At 43.7% G+C, this 19,308-nt stretch overlaps 2 protein-coding genes across 3 annotated transcripts; both read right to left on the bottom strand.

The window, feature by feature from the left end:
- Positions 330–2,966, bottom strand: LOC8074071 (UDP-glycosyltransferase 73D1). The gene has a single exon (XM_002443763.2). The coding sequence runs from the start codon at positions 2,604–2,606 to the stop codon at positions 1,038–1,040; it is 1,569 nt and encodes a 522-aa protein (XP_002443808.1). The 5' UTR covers positions 2,607–2,966; the 3' UTR covers positions 330–1,037.
- On the bottom strand, positions 7,412–13,919 carry LOC110436952 (WD repeat-containing protein 26). Of its 2 annotated transcripts, none has more exons than XM_021464772.1 (5): positions 13,629–13,919; positions 11,474–12,371; positions 10,698–10,799; positions 9,154–9,780; positions 7,412–8,021 (listed from the first exon to the last, which is right to left on the bottom strand). In XM_021464772.1, exons 2-5 carry the CDS (start codon positions 12,266–12,268, stop codon positions 7,749–7,751), a joined length of 1,797 nt encoding a protein of 598 aa, XP_021320447.1. In that variant the 5' UTR covers positions 12,269–12,371; positions 13,629–13,919; the 3' UTR covers positions 7,412–7,748. The 2 variants fall into 2 exon arrangements, with proteins under 2 accessions (XP_021320447.1, XP_021320448.1); XM_021464773.1 differs by having other exon boundaries at positions 7,421–8,021; positions 13,518–13,919.

Here is a 19,308-nt window from a genome sequence, read left to right as displayed (position 1 = left end):
CATGGCCTCGGTATGTAATCAAGAGAGTTTCACTAACACTTACATAAAAATACATTTTTAGCTACCTTACACCTAGAATATTACGTTCCCATTTTATTCATAATTTAGAACTCTTGCATTCATTCCTCATTCCCATGAATAACCATTTGCATCTTCATTATTTTTGTAGGCTTCATTCTCTTGTTATTAACTACCACATATTTTATGCGCAGTAGCTGTTAAGAACGGGAACGTGCATTCAGAAATCAGGACAATTTTCTTTTCCAAACACCATGCAATCCATAAGCTCTATAGACTGTATACTATCAATGCAAGTACCACAACACTAATGCGCAAATTCTTCTCATCATGATTCATGAAAGCAATTTGTGGCTCATGCTGTTCGCTTGCATGATTGTGTTCTTCATTTTCTTCAATAGATCAAAGCATCATTCACATAGCATTATTGAATCATCCTCTACCGTGCCACTCCTGCCCAGTTGCAATTGATTGCCCATCCTGCAGCTAGCGACAGTGTTCCTGAAACCTTTTTGCTCTCAAGGGCATATGCTCTCGCTCTCTCCACCACTGGATTCGCATTGAGAAGTGTACAAACACACATCTCAAAGCAGATTCGCATTGAGATGTGTGTTTGCACACTTTTCAATGCGAATCCAGTGGTAGAGAGAGTGGGAGCACATGCCCTTAAGGGCAAAAATAACTTTCTCCCCCGTCTGCTTGCAGTACAAATTTTAGAAGTCACGATGTACTGTATTTATCCAGGACATAGCTAGGGAGTAAATCTTAGACAACGCACATGAGTCACTGATCTTCAATCCAAAGTATCTCTGATCGATGTTGCCATTTTTCGTCTACTCCTGCCTAGTTGCAATCCTGGACAGAGATTGCCCAGCCTGCAGCGACAGCGTTCCTGAACCCTACATGTAATATACCCCAGCTGCTTGCAGTCCTAGTAGTTTCTTAACCTTTATTACGCAGAAATAAACTGAGTTGCTTGCTGAAACTGACCAAGCTAGACCAATCCATTTTCAAGCTAATTAAGCTGCAAATTGTATCATCTTCTCCAGATTCATATACGACGATCCTCCATGCTCCAAAGCCGACTTCGCTTTGGCCTTGAGCTCCCTAGCTTTCGTCCTCCTTGCCTCCCCATCCACTCCTCCATCCATCAGCATATCCAACGCTCGCTTCACCTGCTCCATTCCCACATCCGCCTTCGCCCTAGCGCCGCCGCCGCCGCCGTCTTTGGCGCCGGTCAGCACGCCCTCCGTGGGCTTCGTCACGCCGACAGACACTCCGATGCCGAGCACGCCAACGATCACCTTCTCGTTCAGGAACTGCTCGGCGGAGAACGGCCAGGTGGCCATGGGCACGCCCGCCGTGACGCTCTCCAGCGTCGAGCCCCACCCGCAGTGCGTCAGAAACCCGCCGACGGCCGGGTGCTCCAGAATGGCCACCTGCGGCGCCCACCCGCGGACCGCGAGACACTGGCCGTCGTCGCCGCCGGTGTTGTGCTGTAGCCACTCGTCGACGTCGTCGGGCAACGTGTCCGCGCCCTTGATGACCCAGAGGACAGGCCAGGAGCACGACACGAGCGCCAGCCCGAGCTCCATCAGCTGCTCCGGCGGCATGCGGCCGGCGCTGCCGAAGCTGACGTACAGCACGGACGACGACGACGACTCGGCTTTCTTGGCGTCTAGCCATGCCATGCACCGTCTGGCGTCATCGTTCACCGAGCTGTCGGTGGCGGCCCGGACGTCGAGGAGGCTAGGAGGTGCGCGTGCGCCGCCGCCGCCGCCGCCGCCGCACAGCGAGACGGGGCCGACGGCGAGCACGGTCTTGCCCGTGGCGGCCGCGAGGCGCGCGGCCGAGTCGTGTTCCAGCTCCTCGAAGCTGTTCACGACGATGCCGTCCACGGCCATCTCGAACTCCCGGAGCTCTCGAAGGCGGCTCTCCGGAATGGAGCACGAAGGCAGGAACTGTAGCGGCAGCTGCCTCCTGGCGAACTTGAGCTCGAGAGGCGGCGGCAGGACGGGGACGTCGATGGCCTCGTCCAGCGACTTGCCCTCGTGCGGCTTGTGCGTGTTGAGATACTCGCAGCACAGCAGAGCGAACGCGCCGAAGCCATGGAAGATGAAGCAGGGCACGCCGAGCTCACGCGCCACGCCGTGCGCCCACGTGTTGCACATCCCGGCGACGATGCAGCTCGGCCGGCGCGTCGGCGTCGGCGTCGCCATGAGAAGGCGGCAGTGGTCCGCCACGGCGTCGCCGAACTGCGCGTTGGCGTCGAAGAAGTTGGGCACGAGGTCGACCGAGGGGACGTGGTCCAGCCTCTCGCAGCCCGCCGGCAGGCCGGCTTCGGCGCAAGGGAACGGGAGCGCGGTCACCGTGATGCCGATGCCCGCCGAGCCGGCAGCTTGCCCGGCGCGGGCGCGGTCGACGCGGCTGTGGACGAGCTGGGAGCAGGAAGGCGGGGTGATGATGGTGACCGGGGCGCCGTGCGCGGCGAGGAGGCAGGCGATGTCCACCATGGGAATCATGTGGCTGGTGACTGGCCATGGGATGACCACGAAATGAGGATTTGGGCACAGGGCGAACTCCTCCATTTCCAAGCTCAATTCCTGACACCTTGTCAAGACTGCAAGGGGGTGCCACTGCTATATATCTGCTTGTAAGGATTCCCAACATATAATGACCATTGATATATATGAGAGATTGTATATGTATGATTGCACTGGACAAGGGATAGCAAAACAACAAGATTGGTGGCGGTACGTAGCGACATCTGTGTTGTCACTGATAAGTGACAAGGACTGGCTGGATTTGTCCAAACTCCAGCATCGTTCTCATTTGCACAAGTGCAGTCAAAAATCTTGTTTGTGTTAGGTGTACCCTACTGTTGGACGAAAATTTCAGTGCGTGCGGATGGGCATGTATAGCCGGCCCAGTAGGAGCCGGCCGGCAGGAACCAGAGTGACGGCAACATTTGAGCCATAGTAAGTTCTTTGAACACAGCTGTGTGTGATATATTAGGTTAGGTACTAGTAATAGTTAGCTCGTTTGGATCCACATAACTGAAGCTTCAACTAACAACTACTCCCCCTTCTCCAAAATAAGTGACGTTTTTTTCTTTAACATTTTTGTTTGACGTTTCATTTTGTTCAAATTTTTTATATAAATATTATCTATTTTATTATGATCTATTTGATTATTAGAGATAATTAATAATAATTTACTTATTTTATAATTTACACACAAAAAAAAAATAAGACAAACGATCAAATATCTTGTCTGTGAGTAAAAAAAAAGTCACTTATTTTGGGGGCGCACAGAAGGAGTATGTCATTAACTGGAGCAAACCAACTAATACTTACCTAGCTAATTAACAGCAGCTAATAGATCCAAACAGAGCCCAATAACTCATTTTCAAAAACTTTAGTGGTTTGAATCTAATAACACTAGGAGAAAGAGTTATAGGTGTCACCGCATGGGTCCCACACAAGCAATTATAAAAAATCAATTACTAAGGCTCTTTTTGGATCCATCCAGATAGCTATAAGCAGTGTTAGATAAAAGAAACCAATAATGGTTACCTAGGTTATAGGTAAGACATTAGTTAGACTTAGGGTTTTATTTTGATCTCCTGCTCTAAACTTCAGAGCTAAAATCTCCAAATAGATAGTTTTAAGTTACCTCTAAATTTTATCCCACCTCAGTATCTCACACTAGAGCTTTACACCTCAAAATAAGCCAAAATACTCTAAATTTTTTAGAGCTAGGTTTAGAGGAGATCCAAACAGGACCTTATTACTAGATAAATATCCAAATAGATTTTTGGCTAATTTTAGCAGCTAATTATTAGTTACACATGTACAAATAGACCCCAAAAGTCTAAGCTTCTATGCATCGGAAGACTTGCGCCTTAAAAAAGAGTAATAATATAATTACCGATGTATGGCAATTTACATGCACATTTGTCGAGCCGATGAATCTTATATCAAGTTGCCTGATCCAGCTCTTCTTTGAATGTCGAAGTCATCTCAATCCACATGTGTTTGGGATGGATTGTAGTCAAACTTGAACTAAATTTTACTCCAACATCCAACCAGACCTTATCCTCCCACAAAGCGCGATAGTTAATCTCTACATGTTTGTCCTAGCATGAAAGACCAGAATGACATAATATAAATATTTGGTCAATATAATAGGCTACTTTCGGATGTGAGATTCACAATTCATGCAGAAGCTTGTGAATGCACACTATCTTAATTTGTAGCTGTATTTATTGTAGCTTTATGAGCTCTAGACATAGAGATAGTTGCTTGTTTCATTGCACGCCATATGACACAAGATTGCTCAAAAGAATATTTTGCCTAATCAGCATCTGAAAAGGCACTAATAACCAACATGGATTTGTGTTTCCTATTTTGAATCCCGATTGATTTGAGCCCTTCAAGATATCCAACAATCCCTATTTTAAGGCTCTTCACAGTGTTCTAAGGCAACGTTGTGGGAGAATGAAAGAAAGATATATCTAGCCTTGTCAACGTTAGATACTGAAGTGCCCCAACGATATCTAGCCGTTGCCGACGATGCCATCCACATTGTAGCGATTAACACCGGAGTCAGCCATCCAGGTTATAGCGATTGATGGCCTCGCGCAGAACCTCAGATGTGCCTGAAGAGGCTACAATATCCCCATCCCCATCTGACAAAAGTTTGAGACACACCCGCTACAGCCAGCGTTGAGAAGCTGAAACATAACGTATAAAGACAATGGAAGAAAACAGTAATTCATGGGACCACAAACTATAGTACGTTAGGATTGAGTGAATAGTACAACTAGATTACTAGGAGGGTTTTTAGTTTCCCTTTTCTCTTAAAAAAAATTAGATTTTGATCCATCATTTTGTAAAATGGAACTAAATACTACTCCCTCCGTCTACGAAAGAGTCAATTTCTAGAGTTGTCCTAAGTCAAACTTTTTAAACTTTGACCAAATTTCTAGAAAAAAATGCTAAGATTTATAGTATCAAATTAGTATTATTAGATTCATCATAGAATATATTTTCATATAATGTGTATTTTATATTATAAATGTTGTTACTCTTTTCTATAAAGTTAGTCAAACTTTAAAAAGTTTGACTGGCACGGATCCTAGAAATTGATTCTTTCGTGGGCGGAGGAAGTATATAAATTTTTTGGTAAAAAATTAGTTATTCTCCATTGTAGATTTTGGCCTTAGGAGGCTTAAAAAACCCAAAAAGAACTTCAAGAGGCTCTCATGGGGACAATAGATTCTACATTTTAGATGGACCTAAACATGACTCTAAAAATTTTAACATTTTACATTCTATCATTCCAAAATAGTTGACTTTTTGCATTTTTTTAACTAAACACCCCCTAAGTCTACGTGGACTGGTACTTTTGCACGAATTCTGTATTTCGGATGGAACTAAATAATGGGGATGGGTCCCGATCTTCCATCAGATTCAAGATAAACAACGATTTGGTCAGAGAACGACACACAATCTGGCTTCAGATCACAAAGATCCAAACCCTGCAACCTTAGCACCACATCTCCTCTGGTTATCGACCGGCGCTGCACGGTTGACCTCACCAAGAAGGCTAATCCTTGCCTCCGAATCGAATAATACAAGCAAGAACAAGGAAGAATGCAACCAATTTGCAGATGAATGATTAATCTCACGAGTTAGGATCTCACGGCGAAACTGTTTTTGACAAAATAATCTAAGCAAAAGCCAAACCCTAACATAGGTGGAGGCTACTAATTATATAGCCTAAGGGACGTCTAAGGACTCCTCTTCACGTCCATAAGGTGGTCTAACACGTTACAAGGCCCAACAACCCTAAAGATGGCGACGTAACGCCCCGACGGATTCTAAATGTCAACTTGTTTCGACGATTTCCCTTTACGCCGATGGAATTTAGGCATCAAACCAAAGCCGTTGGTTAGCTTATGAAATTATCTTTCCATCCATATATGGATCATCAAAAACAGAGTCCGGATGTGTCCTGGACGTCTGTGTTTACCTCATGCTGGTCCCGAAGCCCGAGATGGACTCAAACTTGATATGGATTGGGCCTCTGACTTGTCTTGAACGACTTTGCTGACCTTCTAAGGTGGTGGGCAAAGAGGAGGACATTCAAGGGCTCCTTTTGTGGCTTCTCCTTCTCCTTGAGATGTGCTCCCACTTGACTAGAGTCACAAGAAAAAAAATATACCCATAATGATGATGTAGCTCTCGGCACAAACAACAACAGAATATAATAACTATTTGAAGGCTTTGCCGATGTGATATTGAGGTAGGACCAGATCTATTTGAAAGCTTATCAAACAAGCTTTCCATCAAGTGCTCATTGACCTCAATCTCATTCCAGATGGATGAGTTATGACCTTCCCAATAAAGCACTATCGGGCCGTTAGCGAACTAAAAATTCAACTTTGATGACCTTGCACTTTGAGACACATTCATACCTACATGCAAATAATGATATATGCATGTGGAACCAAGTGAATTATACCAAAAATTATTATACAAATATAGAAATGAACTCATCTTATAGTCAATGGTCATATATGAAGGTATCATGTCCAGAAAATTTCAACATTTTACATTCTACTATTCTAAAATAGTTGACATTCTGCATTTTGTATTTTTTTAACTAAACACCCCCTGAGTCTCTATGTAGACTGGTACTTTTGCACGAGGCTAACAAATTTAACTGCGTGCGTTGGCCGTGCCCTAACCTGCCTCAAGGTTCATCTTTAGTAAAGTTTTTGTTTAATCAGCTTTTGGAAAACATTTCTGCTGATCGATAGAAAAGCAGAAAGCCAACCAAACGATAGAACAAAAGGAAGTTGCTGCTTTCTCGTAGTACAATTTTCACAATACCTTGAACTCCCCTTTTAGTTTTTCCAAATGGATGAAAATAGATATTTTACAGCTGTTTGGAGAGAGAGAGAGAGAGATGATTGGTTTTCAGTTATTTAAACCAAAGAGCCACTTTTTTCACACAACTCACAACTACTTTTTCACTTTCACAGCTCACAACTTCTCCATAGCCTAACCAAACAGACCGTAAATGCCCCTACCCAACTTTCATATCTTCAAATGCAACAGTTTTTTTTTAAGAAAGTTCACCTACAACACACAAGTTATTTCAATGATGCTAGAACACTGGTTAGTTGTTTGGTTTGAAAAATATTCAAAATTTCCATTTACCCTAGATATTTGCTTACAAGGAATAATATGGCAAGCAAACAAACCACTTGTTCCCTTGAAACAAATAATTGAATCTATTTAAATTTATGATAAGATGTTCCATCCCATTTTTTTAGGCGGAGCATCCTAGGCCAACATTTGTTTCTTCTCAAGGCAAAATGCAATCAGAGGAATTGACCACCATCAGCATCACCACCAAAATACAGTTACAATCAATCAGGGAGGGTACATCAAGATATGAAAGATGCATAAGCAATATCATAATTCCATCCCAGCTTGAATTAAGAAATAAATGTGATGACAGTCATGATGGAACAAGGGAAAGATGGCGCACGAAACCCAGCAGGTTCCCCACACTTTGTGCTGCAGCTTTGTTTTTTTCTTTTTTTGTTTTTTTTTTCACTATGGCGGTGGCGATTCTTCTTCCAGGAGGGAAGTAAAAGGAAAGGGGGATTTACAGATGCCAGTTAACCATCCATGGAGATACATTGCCCTGGCCAATCATTTGGTGCTGTTCCCATTGCACTGGTGAACGAAACCGTTGCCATGAGCATTGCCATTCGAGTGGAAACCGTTACTGTTGCAGTTGCTGCTCCCAACATCCTTGCGCTTAAGACTGGCCTTCTTTGCCCCCCATATACGAACTGTGTGATCGTCACTAGCTGATGCAAGCATGTGGGGATTCGTAGGGTTCCAACTTACGCAGTTGACTGTGCCCGAGTGACCAGCAAGAGTCTCAATGAGATCACCAGTGGCTCGATGCCATATGTAGACCTGGAAACATGACCAGGTGTTGCACATTATTACCTTGCAGGGTACAAAAGAAAATATGCAATGAACCGTGTGGGCTGGACCAACCAACCACAGGCCTTCTAGACATTGCAAAGGCTAAATCTTATGTTTCCCAATGCAACTTTAAGAAGTACTCCCTCCATTTCAAATCGTGAGTCGTTTTGACTTTCCTAGTAAAAGCAATGTATCTAGAAAAACAAAAACAACTTCCAATTTGAAAGGCAGGAGTAACATTTTTACTTCTTTTATTACTGATGAAATGCAAAGTATCATATTTTCTACTGCCTACAAGATATATGGATGCCATAACTACATGCCTCCATTACACCCCTTGGAAGTATAATAGTTCATCAGAAAAGACAATCAGCTGAAAAACACAGGATAATTTCAACGTATTTATAGTGGCATCTCCTAGCATAAAATAAATCAGCAGCAAGATTTGGTCAGAAGACATGGAAGAAAGTGTCAACAAATATGCTGCATGCCGAATGTATGAAACTATAGAAGAAAAGTGGTGGAAACTAGCATGTGCAGACAGGCCTTGTTTAGTTCACCCTAGAAACCAAAACTTTTCAAGATTCCCCATCACATCAAATCTTACGACACATGCATGAAGCACTAAATATAGACAAAAATAAAAACTAATTACACAGTTTACCTGAATCTGTTGAGTCTAGTTAGTACATGATTGGACAATAATTGCCAAATAAAAACAAAAGTGCTACAGTACCAAAACCCAAAAAAAATTCGAAACTAAACAAGGCCATAAGCAATTAGGCATGCATATTAAATTATAATAAATCTGAGACCGGCCTAGACATAGGCGCCAGTTGCAAGAGCGTCCCCGAGTTAGCCAATGATTTCCGTGTCACAGGATGTTTGAATGCTTTATCGTATATAAAAGAATAATGTAATGCAATGAGGACGGTTCAAATGACAAACATGTTAGCTGCACTCTCCATTAGATTTGACTCATCTGACAATAAATATAATTGTCTAAAACAGCATGTGTCTGGGAGCAGTGCATATTAATAAAAACAATGACAACAAAGGTAAGTGCACACATAATATCGATTCTATAGCCATTAGGTGGGTCACAAGGCAATCGCCATACCTGTGAATCTTCACTCCCACTAGCAATGAACGCCTGCTCAGATCCACCAAAACAAGACCTTATCACAAACCGGTTGCGCTTATGGCCCTTGTACCGGTTGACTCGAACAGGATCATTTCTTATGTTCCACAAATGAATCTCTTCGCTTATAAGATTTACAAGCAGGAAATCACCATCTTCTGATAGAGAAAATGAAGTAATTGTACTACCCTCTTCAATTAACCTCTCTTGTTTTGTCTCCCTATCAAATAGAAGAATTGTGCTCTCCCTACTCATGCTTATTATAAGATTTCCATCTTTTGCTACAGCAAAATCAGATGTTCTTGTTGATCTCTGCCCTTTCCAGCAATCTACTTCATTACCATCTAAATCCCAAATGCAAAAGTTTTCATCAGCTAGACCAGACAATATTTGTTTTCCATCTGGAAACCAAGCACATGATATCAAACCAACAGGCTTTGCATAAACATGAAGACATTTGCCAGATTCAACATCCCAGCGTCTGATGGCTTCTTCCTGCCCACATGTGAGAAGCTGGCAATCATCAGGGCTCCATGCGACCATCATCACCGACTTCTGATGACCAATCAATGTATGCCTCAGTAATAGCTCTCCATCTTCATCAACCTACGAAATGAAAAGATTAATTCATGAAGGGATAAAAAAGAGGAAAAGTAAACCGCATAGCATGGTCAATAACAACAAAACAGAAGTAAAAACTAAAGCTTCATTTATCAGTAGCAAATTACGCGATTGAAGTCTCTACCTGTATTACCATTACAACCCAACTTACTGCAGTGCAACCGTAAGATAGTGGGGACAGACACTTTCATGATCAACAAGAACATACAGAAGTGCCAGTATTCAAGCTAGGGAGCTTACAAGATGTACTCCATCAATTTCAAATTATAAGATGTTTTGACTTTTCTAGATACTCCCTCCTGTCTAGTTTATAAGGCATTTTGTGTAGGTCAAGAGTCATTATATAATCTTTTGACTAATAATTTGACTGAATTTTTAACCATTGTAAAACAAAATTGATAAGATTTGTAATCAAATGTACTATCCAATGATCATAAGTTTATAACAAATAATATAATATAAAATAAATGAATGGTCAAAGTGTAATTTAGGAGACCATGTTAGAAGGTGCCTTATAAACTGGACCAGAGGGAGTACAATGACTGTTGATATACCACTATGTCTGGATACATAGTAAAAGCAATGTGTCTAGAAAAGCCAAAATGTCTTATAATTTGGAACTGACGGAGTAATAAGCAGTAGGCTTTCAGTGGAAAAAATGTAATATGAAATGGCAGACTTCTGTCTTTGTTTTGAAAATAACAATGGATTTGAAAGTCAACTTTTGGTAAAAAAAATAAAGAACAGGTGATGAAAAGCATTAGTAAGGTTGGACAAGTTCAGTTCTTGACATGAAATTTAAAATAGGAACTAAGGAACAGGCCACCCAGTTTGTACGCAGAGTCGCAGACCATGAGAAAAGAAGACTTTGGAAACATAAGTTCAGTGGTTCACAAGTTTACCTCCCATATAATTGCAGATTTATCATTTGACGCTGAGGCTAAATACTTTCCGTTGTTTGAAAACTGGATAAACCACACTTCATCGTGATGTGCATGCAAAACCTGCAACAATTTTTTTACTTGTGAACTTCAAAGCATCGAACTTCAAGATATGCAGCTACTAGGAAAAAAATAGTCTTGATAACCAAGTTCTCTAACATTTCACATCCAGCTAAAAGTGACAACAATGTACGGCAAAATACAAGTCGCAAGTTTCTATTCATTTTACTGCAAGTGAAAGAATGATTTCTTAACAAAGAAAACATAGCTAATACAATATTTTTGTGAAGTGCAAAGATGAGTGGCACTCCCAGCTCTTATCAACCTTTTTTCAGGAAAAAAAACCCTCTGCAGTAAACTGAAATTATTATTTGGCAACAAATGGTGAGAAGTGGGGAGAACAAGGAGGGAGATGGAGCAAGGGGGAAGGTAGAAGGAAGCTTAAGTGGTCTACATACATGCTGTAAAGCTGGATTATGACTTCAGATTTGCAAATTACAGCATCAACAATGGGACTTCCATTGTTTTCATTCAAATTGCTGTGTATCATAATCCAAATATAGCTAATGGAAGTGAAATACAGAACAAAAAAAGAACTACTGAGGTGTTTTAAATAACATACAAATGACAAATCAATACAGTACATAAGTGGCTGACCAGCAGACACAGAACTAGCACTTATGTGGGGTTTTAGCGCTCCAAGCAAACACCGAAGCAGGTACCAGAGTCTTTTTTACCTGTAGCGTGCGAGACGGTATCTGGTCTTTCCCACAGTGATGGTCAGTGTAGAGGGACAACCCATCAACAGAATTATGGAAATAGCAAGCATCCCTTTGTACAGTAAGTGCTTGCTCAACTAAATTTTCTAACCTCCTCTCAGGCACCATCACAGTTGGAGGGAGCACCTTTTGCAATTCCTCTAGAAGCTTCCACCGAGAACTAGAAGAATCAATTCCAAGCTTTGAAAAACCAAGGAACAACTGCTGTGGAGAACAAGAAATCATACAAGTCGACAGTTCATGCACTCTTTTTCTATTAACACCAAGGGGTGTGATCTCACATCGTAAAGTCTTCATAGCACCCATGACATCGTCATTTCTTAGAAGTTCAAAGAATTTCTGCTCCAATATCAAAAATGACGCAGATTTCACGATGTTTTCATCTTGAAGGCCAATCTTATTCAAGGTAACCACCGCATTATCCCAATTCCCATCAATCACCTGCTCTCTGAAAAGATTCACCATAGGTTTATGTAAAATAATCCCAGATTCCTCCTCCAGAACTGCTCCACTTTTTTCATATCCAAGACTATACAGAGTTTTGGTGATTATCCTAACAAATTCCTCCTTCTTAATAACACCCTTGGAACCAACCATAACTTCTTTCCCTTGGGAAGGCAAAGGTCTAGCCATTGTACTTCCCAAAGGATTGACGGATTTCGAAAACGAGAAATAATCTGGTAAACTTGCAGATTCTACTGAGGATGCTCTTGCGCGTTTTGAGGGTGGTTCATCATCTTCAAAACCTCCCATGAAATGCCACGATCAGCCCATATATTTTTCACTTCAGGGAAGGTGATGGTATGCAATCTCCACGTAAATTGTTCCAAATAGTTACCGAAACAGATGGAGGATTCTGCAGAGAAGGAATTAAAAAGTGAGAGTCATGAAATAATTGGCCCCAGCCCCACTACAAAATTCATCCTGGCCTCAGACTTAGGACTCACTTGACAAAGAGGATAAAACACCCATTTGCTACTAAGCAAAGGGGGCCATAGATCTTGTCATTAATCCTCATGTCTAAAGGTATCAAGATATGATTCCTTGCCAATCTAGAATTGTCTGATTGCTTGGCAGCGTATCCCACAGTGTAATCAAAGGCGTGACAAAAATTAGGATGCTCACATCAAAGCAAAGCCATGACAACACTATCTTGTGCCAGGCACCACTAAACTAAAAGAACATTGCTACAATGTAGCCATTCCAACTACGTTGCTTGGCAACCAACGTAGTTGGAGAAACCACCAATGGTTAGCGGTGATTACTGCTAATACTTGAACCCAAAGGTGACGATATGATCTGATTTCATCAAATAATAGAATAGAACATACTAAAAGGAATGTGCATATTGAATGACTGATATGCCAATCAGTATCAGCCAGCCTTCGAAACAGCGAAAAAGTTCTACAGCTGTTCTAATCGCAACACCTACAGATGGTAAAGTTATCAGTACTGCAAGCACATTCGACATAGGGATGCATAAGTTGCAGTTCTGTTGTAACTTTGGTACAAACAAGAAGTATGCTGCTAGAGTGGCATGCTTAGGTAAACCAAAGTCTCCAACAATCCAGTCAAACCTATTTTTGTCCATATCAGTACAGGATAAGGCACGCAACATCTACTTCCTAGCACCAGCATCAGCCCTCTTCTGTCCTCTGTAATGCTACTTCCCACAGACACCATTCCATTCCTTGCACACCGAAGATTCCACGCACTGGGGGACACGCATCCCTTGCCCACCAAAGCATATATAACTAACAAATGGATCAGCAGCACAGAGTCATTAACAGCAACAGGTAAATCTACTCGTGCAATTACTAGCAACTTGCTTAATTAACCACCAGGAGAACCCGCAGCCGACTCGCACCCCTCGGCAACCCACTCCGCACATCGGGCAAGGACACGCAGCAGAAGGCGCCCCGATCACGGAATCGCTCTCCCCCACCCCACCCAGCACCCAGTTGTATGTAGAAGCAAAAGTTCACTCGTCTGTTCATCGCACCTAAGGCACAGGGCGGCGCGGGCAGTAACCGGGCAAACCCCCGCCCCCACGCGGCGGGGCACGAAGCAGCGAGGGTTAGCGATCGGAGGGGAGGAGGAGGGGGGGCCTGACCTCCAGCCGGGAAGTCCCGATCCCCGCCGATTCGCCGAGAAACCCCCGGAGGAGCCCCGAATCCGCGGCGAATCGCGCGGAATCTCCGGGGAATCGCCCGCCCCGGCGGAGAGGAGGCGGCCCGGCGGTCGGATTGGGTGGGGAAAGCGGCGAGGAGGCGTAGGGAGAGGGGGTGTGGGGAGGAAGGAGGGGTGGTGGTGTTTGGCTTGGGGGAAGAGGAGAGGGGAACCGACTGAATAGAAAAGGGTTGGCAGGGGGGAGGGACACACACACAGCAGGCGCAGGCAGCAGCACCAGGAGAGAGAGAGAGAGGAGAGAGGAGAGAGAAAACAAAGGGGTCGACTAGAGAGAGAGGGGGAGTACGCGACGCCAGTACCTTCCTTGTGGATCTCTCCCACTAATTCTCACAGGTTCTTTTCCTAATCTCTTCTCCTGGCCTCTCTTCGTCTGATGATGCTTGAGAATGATGGTCCTTGCTTGGGAGAAGAGGTAAACATCAAAGTTAAGAATAGCTTTATGTATGGCATATATATAGACACCACGGTTGCGACGACGTGTCGACTATTGAGTATAAGGGATAGAGTATGCAAGGTAGTATATGTTGATCATTGAGTATAAGGGATAAACTACAGCGTGTAATATATATCAACTATTGAGTATAAGGAATAGAGTGTAAAATAGTGTTTCGAAAAAATGACGGGAGCAAGTGATCGGTGGGGCAATGACTAATAGGGACCGACTATGAGGTTGCTTGGGTTAGGGGAAAAGGATGTTAGTTGCGGGCCATGGCCCATGGTTTGTGAGTCGTGGGCTGTGACGTTCAGGTCCAGGGATAGGATTTGTGAATTGATCTTCATCTAAGACTGTCTCCAACAGTCCTCACCCATATATGAGATCCATACGGTTTATTTGGGTCACGCAGGAGAAAAGGGTCACACACACCAAATCTTTCGTGTTCCAACAGCCGACCTAAAAGGAGAGCAGATCCACTGAATGTGCCGCCCCATTCCTTCCCATCGAACAGAACCGCATGCGCTGCTCTCTTCCCTCTCCACTGTGCCTAGAACCAAGCTTCCCTCCTTCTCTGCGCGAGACGGCCGCGCTCGCCGAGCTTCCTTTCCTCCCTGCCGAGACAGTCTCGCCCCTCTGCAGACCTACCTCGCCATCGTCGTCTGCGCCGGCGGCTCCTCGTCGTCGTCTGCGGGACAACCACGCTCGTCGTGACGGCGGCTCCCCGTCGCGGACCCACCTCGCCGTCGTTGTCCGCAGGCCCGCCGCGCCTCGCCTCGCCGTCGTCTCCTCGTCACGGGCCCGCCTCGCTGTCCTCATCGGTGGACCGACCGCGCCTCGCTGTGCGGCAGATCCCTGTCGCGGGCCCACCATGATCGATGCTGCAGATTTGGGTCATGGAGAGAGAGATGCATATTTGAGTCTCCTCTCACCATGACGCAAAATAGGTCCTCTCTTTGCCTACTCTGTTGGGAGTGCTTTTTCACTGTGATCAGACATTTTGGATATGGATAGCGTGATGCATAGGCTGTTGGAGATAGCCTAAGAGCACCTCTAAGAGCATCTCCAACGGTTTTGCATTTGGACTTTGCATTCTTGTAATTTGTCAAAAATCACAAAAGAGGTATCCAATGGTTTTGCATTTAGAGTTTGCATTTTGAGCAACTTGGCAAATGAGAGAGCAAGCTTGGCATATATGCCAAGCCGCGCACGGCTTGGCAAAAGGCCGACCGCGCGTCTCCCGGTCCCCCGCGCGACCTGGACTTTCTTCGCGCCATATATCGCGACCGCAAGCAACACCATCGCCGTCATCTGCTACAAGCCAGAAGAGTAGGACCGAATTGAATCAAATGAATTTTAAAATTGATGAACCAGTGCATCGGCAATCTATCGAAGCCATAGAACGGTAATGTACGAGCAGAGCAGGAAGATGATCCGGGTACGTAGGCAGGTTGCATCCATCGGGCTGGCACCGCAGCGGCACCTGCAACGAGTCTGATATGAGTCGTCGCGGTGGCACCTACAACGAGCGGTGGGGAGCAGGAAGAACTGGTGGCGCGACCTGTGAGGAAAACACGAGAACCGGCGGCGACTTTATGCACGCGAAGGAAAGTCGCGTGTGGGAAGACGATCGCGAGCGCGCGCGAAGGAAAAAAATCACGACCGGGTCCACTTTGGCTAATTGCCAACTCAGTTATGTAAAACCCTTAGAGATGGCCTATTTTTAGACTTTGCATTTTGTTCTGAGAGTTTGCAAACAACAACAAATACCAACTTAATTATGCAAAACATCGTGTCGAACTGTGGAATCGAATAAAAGCAAAGTTCGTTGCCTTCAATGTGCACATCGACTTCTGCACACAAATAGAACTAAAAAATCATCTCTATTTGAGTCATATTGGGGACAAAAGAATCGTGAGGGGTGACATGCCCGGCATGATTTTTTTTTCTTCTTGATTTGGCTCGTCTACAAATTACGCTTTTTGGTCTAACGCCCAATGTTTGATTGCTCCAATGTTCTAGATCTCTTTTTGCTTCCCACAGTTCACTTTTAGATGACACTAGAGTTGCTCTAACTATGGAATATATTTGGAGGACTTTATCTTAAGTATAGGATTGGTTAATAGGCTTGTCGATGATAGTCGCATACCACTTTCCATTGTGAGCGTGATTTTGTATTATTATGGTAGCTTCTCACATAGCTTAAACTCCATGGCTACTTTGTCTTAAGTATGGGATTGGTAGATAAGCTTGTTTTGATGGTAATCACACTACTACAAAAAGATTTACCGTGATCTTTTGAAACACCCTCCGAGGCGGGCAAAAATTTCAACCGCCCGAGACGGTCATTTTTTATTAACCGAGGCGGTTACATAAACTGCCTCGCAAAATTGATTAATCAAGGCGGACATCTTAACATAACAGTCTCGGTAAAATCATTAACCGAGACGGGTATTATAACTCCACCCGCCTCAGTAAATCTGGCCCAGCCTGCCAGCCCAAGAGGCCCAATTTCAAGGTCACATATATATACTAGACCTAGGGTTTCACCTTCACTTCCTCAGCCGCACCCGCACTCTCTCACCTTGGCTGCTCGCGACGCCATACGCCCGACGCCCTTCACTTCCCCTCCTCGCAAAACTTGACACCTGAGCGCCCCTCCCCATTGACCGCACCCCTTCCCTCTAACGCCCCTCCTCCTCTCCTTCGTATTCGGTGGCAGAGCCCCCTATCGCGGCGACGCTTCTCCGTCCTCCCTCAAGCACCACCGACGGCGTGGCGAGGAGCTCCTCCGTCTCCTCTGGCGGCGTGGATCTAGGCAGCAAGGAGTTCCTCCCTCTGCCTCAAGGTCCTCAGGTGGCGCGGATCCGGGGCCGAGGGCATGGCAGCGCAGTCCAGGGCTTGGAGGCCTTCACCCACGGCAGTGCGTGAGGTCGTCCACACCCGCGACGGATGTACTGCAGTGGGCGGTGGATCTTCGTGGTGGCAAAGCGGGCATGGACGCAGCGAGCTGCCGATGCATACGCAGAGTTGGCTCCCCTAGCGGTAGGGCAAGAGGCCCAGATCCAAGCCCTCTGGGTTTTTTTTCTTTTTATTTGATTAACCGAGGCGCGCATCCAACCGCCTCGCAAAAGGTCACATTAACCATGACCTTTGCTCCGAGGTGGTTGGAAAAACTGCCTCAGTTAAGCATTTTAGCCCGCCACGGTAAATTTTTTCATGTAGTAGTGTCACATAACCACTTTCTATTTTGAGCATGATCTGTACTACCATGGTAGCTTCTTACATAGCTTAAAACTCCATCACCACTTTATCTGAAGTATAGGTTTGGTTAATAAGCTTGTTTTGATGGTAGTCACATAACCACTTGCTATTTTGAGCATGATTTTTATTACTATGGTAGTTTCTCACATAGCTTAAGTAAGGTATTTGTAGATAGAGCTTCTATATGTCACATCCATCCTAGTATATATACTGAAAGAAATGTACGTACAACACATGTCTTCCGGACAAAACATGTAAATCTAAATATATCGTATTGAATCTTGATCGATGCTTTTTGCCTACTTATTGTTGTTACTTTCTTTTTCGCTCATAGGTAGGCTATTACATGATGTTTTGCTTTCTGACATGTTAAGACAGTAAGATAAAACCAAGGCAGCCATTATGTGTTGCCCCCAATTATATCATTCCGTTGGTAATAGGTTATATTGGTGTCGCCTAAATTCTTAGAAATGGTCATCTTCTGGCTTTAAAAGGTTAAAACAAACAGAGTGAATTATTTTCTACCATCATAGCAGAATTACCACGTCGCACGTGATAAGTTAGTTCAGACTGAGGTGTCTATCTAAGCCAATAGACATAAGATGAGATATTTGATTTTGTGAGGTCATCAGGTTTTGTTCCCTTTTTATTCTTGGAATTAATTTGCCTCCTGTTGATTTTTTTGTAAGAGTCCTCCAGATGAAATTTGGTAGTCTTATTTTTATGTTCATATAAAATTCTAATTAAACTGTAGTGTGATTCTAATCTCTACTGTATTCGATCATGTCCTAGAACTTTAACTATGCCTTTATTCCTAATGATATTTTTGAGAGTATATTCCCAGTTTATACTGGTGCTTATTTGCATTTCGGGCTGCAACTAGCAAATGGAGTCGGCCTGGCCCAAAAGATAACACTACAGTAGCAACAGCATTTTTCTAAATTTCCAATGACCCGCATGAAATTGAGAACTTACTTCATTCTAAAGACACATCTTGGCCTAACTATAATTCCATTTGCTAAAAAGCTCAAGTAGACAGAGAATTATACCACTCGCAAAAGAAAAAAACTTAAATTATATTAGTCTATATACTCGAAGAATTTCACTAGAAGAAAGGAACCTTTGTGAGGCAAAAAAGAAGAATTTACTTTAACATAAGGTACAAAGAACACTAACATGCTGGGACCCGAGCCCATTTCAACAAAGTTAGTATAAAAAACATTTTGTTCTCTGAGTTGAGCTAACTAGAATAAGAGAAACATTATCTCGAAGTGTAGAAACATTTTTTAAAAGTACTATCTATATCTTGGCCATGCATCTGTGTTCCTTCCATGGGATGCCACAAAATAATTGGGGAAGAACATTGTTTACATCACTGTTGCTTGAAATATTCAGTTGTGAATTACGAATTTGGATCAGACTAATTCTTAGCTCTACCCAATAAGCTTGCCAATCACCTTTCATTCAATTCATCATGAGTCATGATAATCCTACTCCTAGTATAGGGGTACAAGTCTGGTAACCCATTGGTTAAATGTACTCATTGTCGAGCATGCATAGTCCATTTCCACTACCGAACCAAAATATACAAGTCGTCACTCAGTGGTCACCTGTCAACAAATGTCACTTTGTCAATAAAAAACAAGATGGAAAAAGAAGGCATGGGTTGCTTCAATTGCATATAAACATGCATATGTCTGTGGTTGGTGGCCGATTCTTATCCAATCCCTACATGACCAATAGCATAACCACATGATCCAACATATATATATCTTACATCTAATTTCTCCTCTTAGGCCAGTCTCAATGGAAGGTTTCACCTTTCCAGTTTCCAAGATGCGAAACTTAACTTGGAACATATCTTTCTCCACAGTGTGTAATTTCATAGCACGGTTTCATATATTAT

Source organism: Sorghum bicolor, chromosome 7 (assembly GCF_000003195.3).
Source record: "Sorghum bicolor cultivar BTx623 chromosome 7, Sorghum_bicolor_NCBIv3, whole genome shotgun sequence".
Lineage (NCBI taxonomy): Eukaryota > Viridiplantae > Streptophyta > Magnoliopsida > Poales > Poaceae > Sorghum > Sorghum bicolor.
Note: the sequence above shows the minus strand (reverse complement) of the source record. Positions and strands in the feature narration are given on the sequence as shown.

Coding starts and splice junctions, on each gene's coding strand:
- LOC8074071 (XM_002443763.2), bottom strand. CDS start 2,606: ATGGAGGAGTTCGCCCTGTGCCCAAATCCTCATTTCGTGGTCATCCCA.
- LOC110436952 (XM_021464772.1), bottom strand. CDS start 12,268: ATGGGAGGTTTTGAAGATGATGAACCACCCTCAAAACGCGCAAGAGCA. Junction 10,800..11,473: donor TACCGTCTCGCACGCTACAG/GTAAAAAAGACT, acceptor AAATTGTTGCAG/GTTTTGCATGCACATCACGA. Junction 8,022..9,153: donor GTGGGAGTGAAGATTCACAG/GTATGGCGATTG, acceptor TCATGTTTCCAG/GTCTACATATGGCATCGAGC.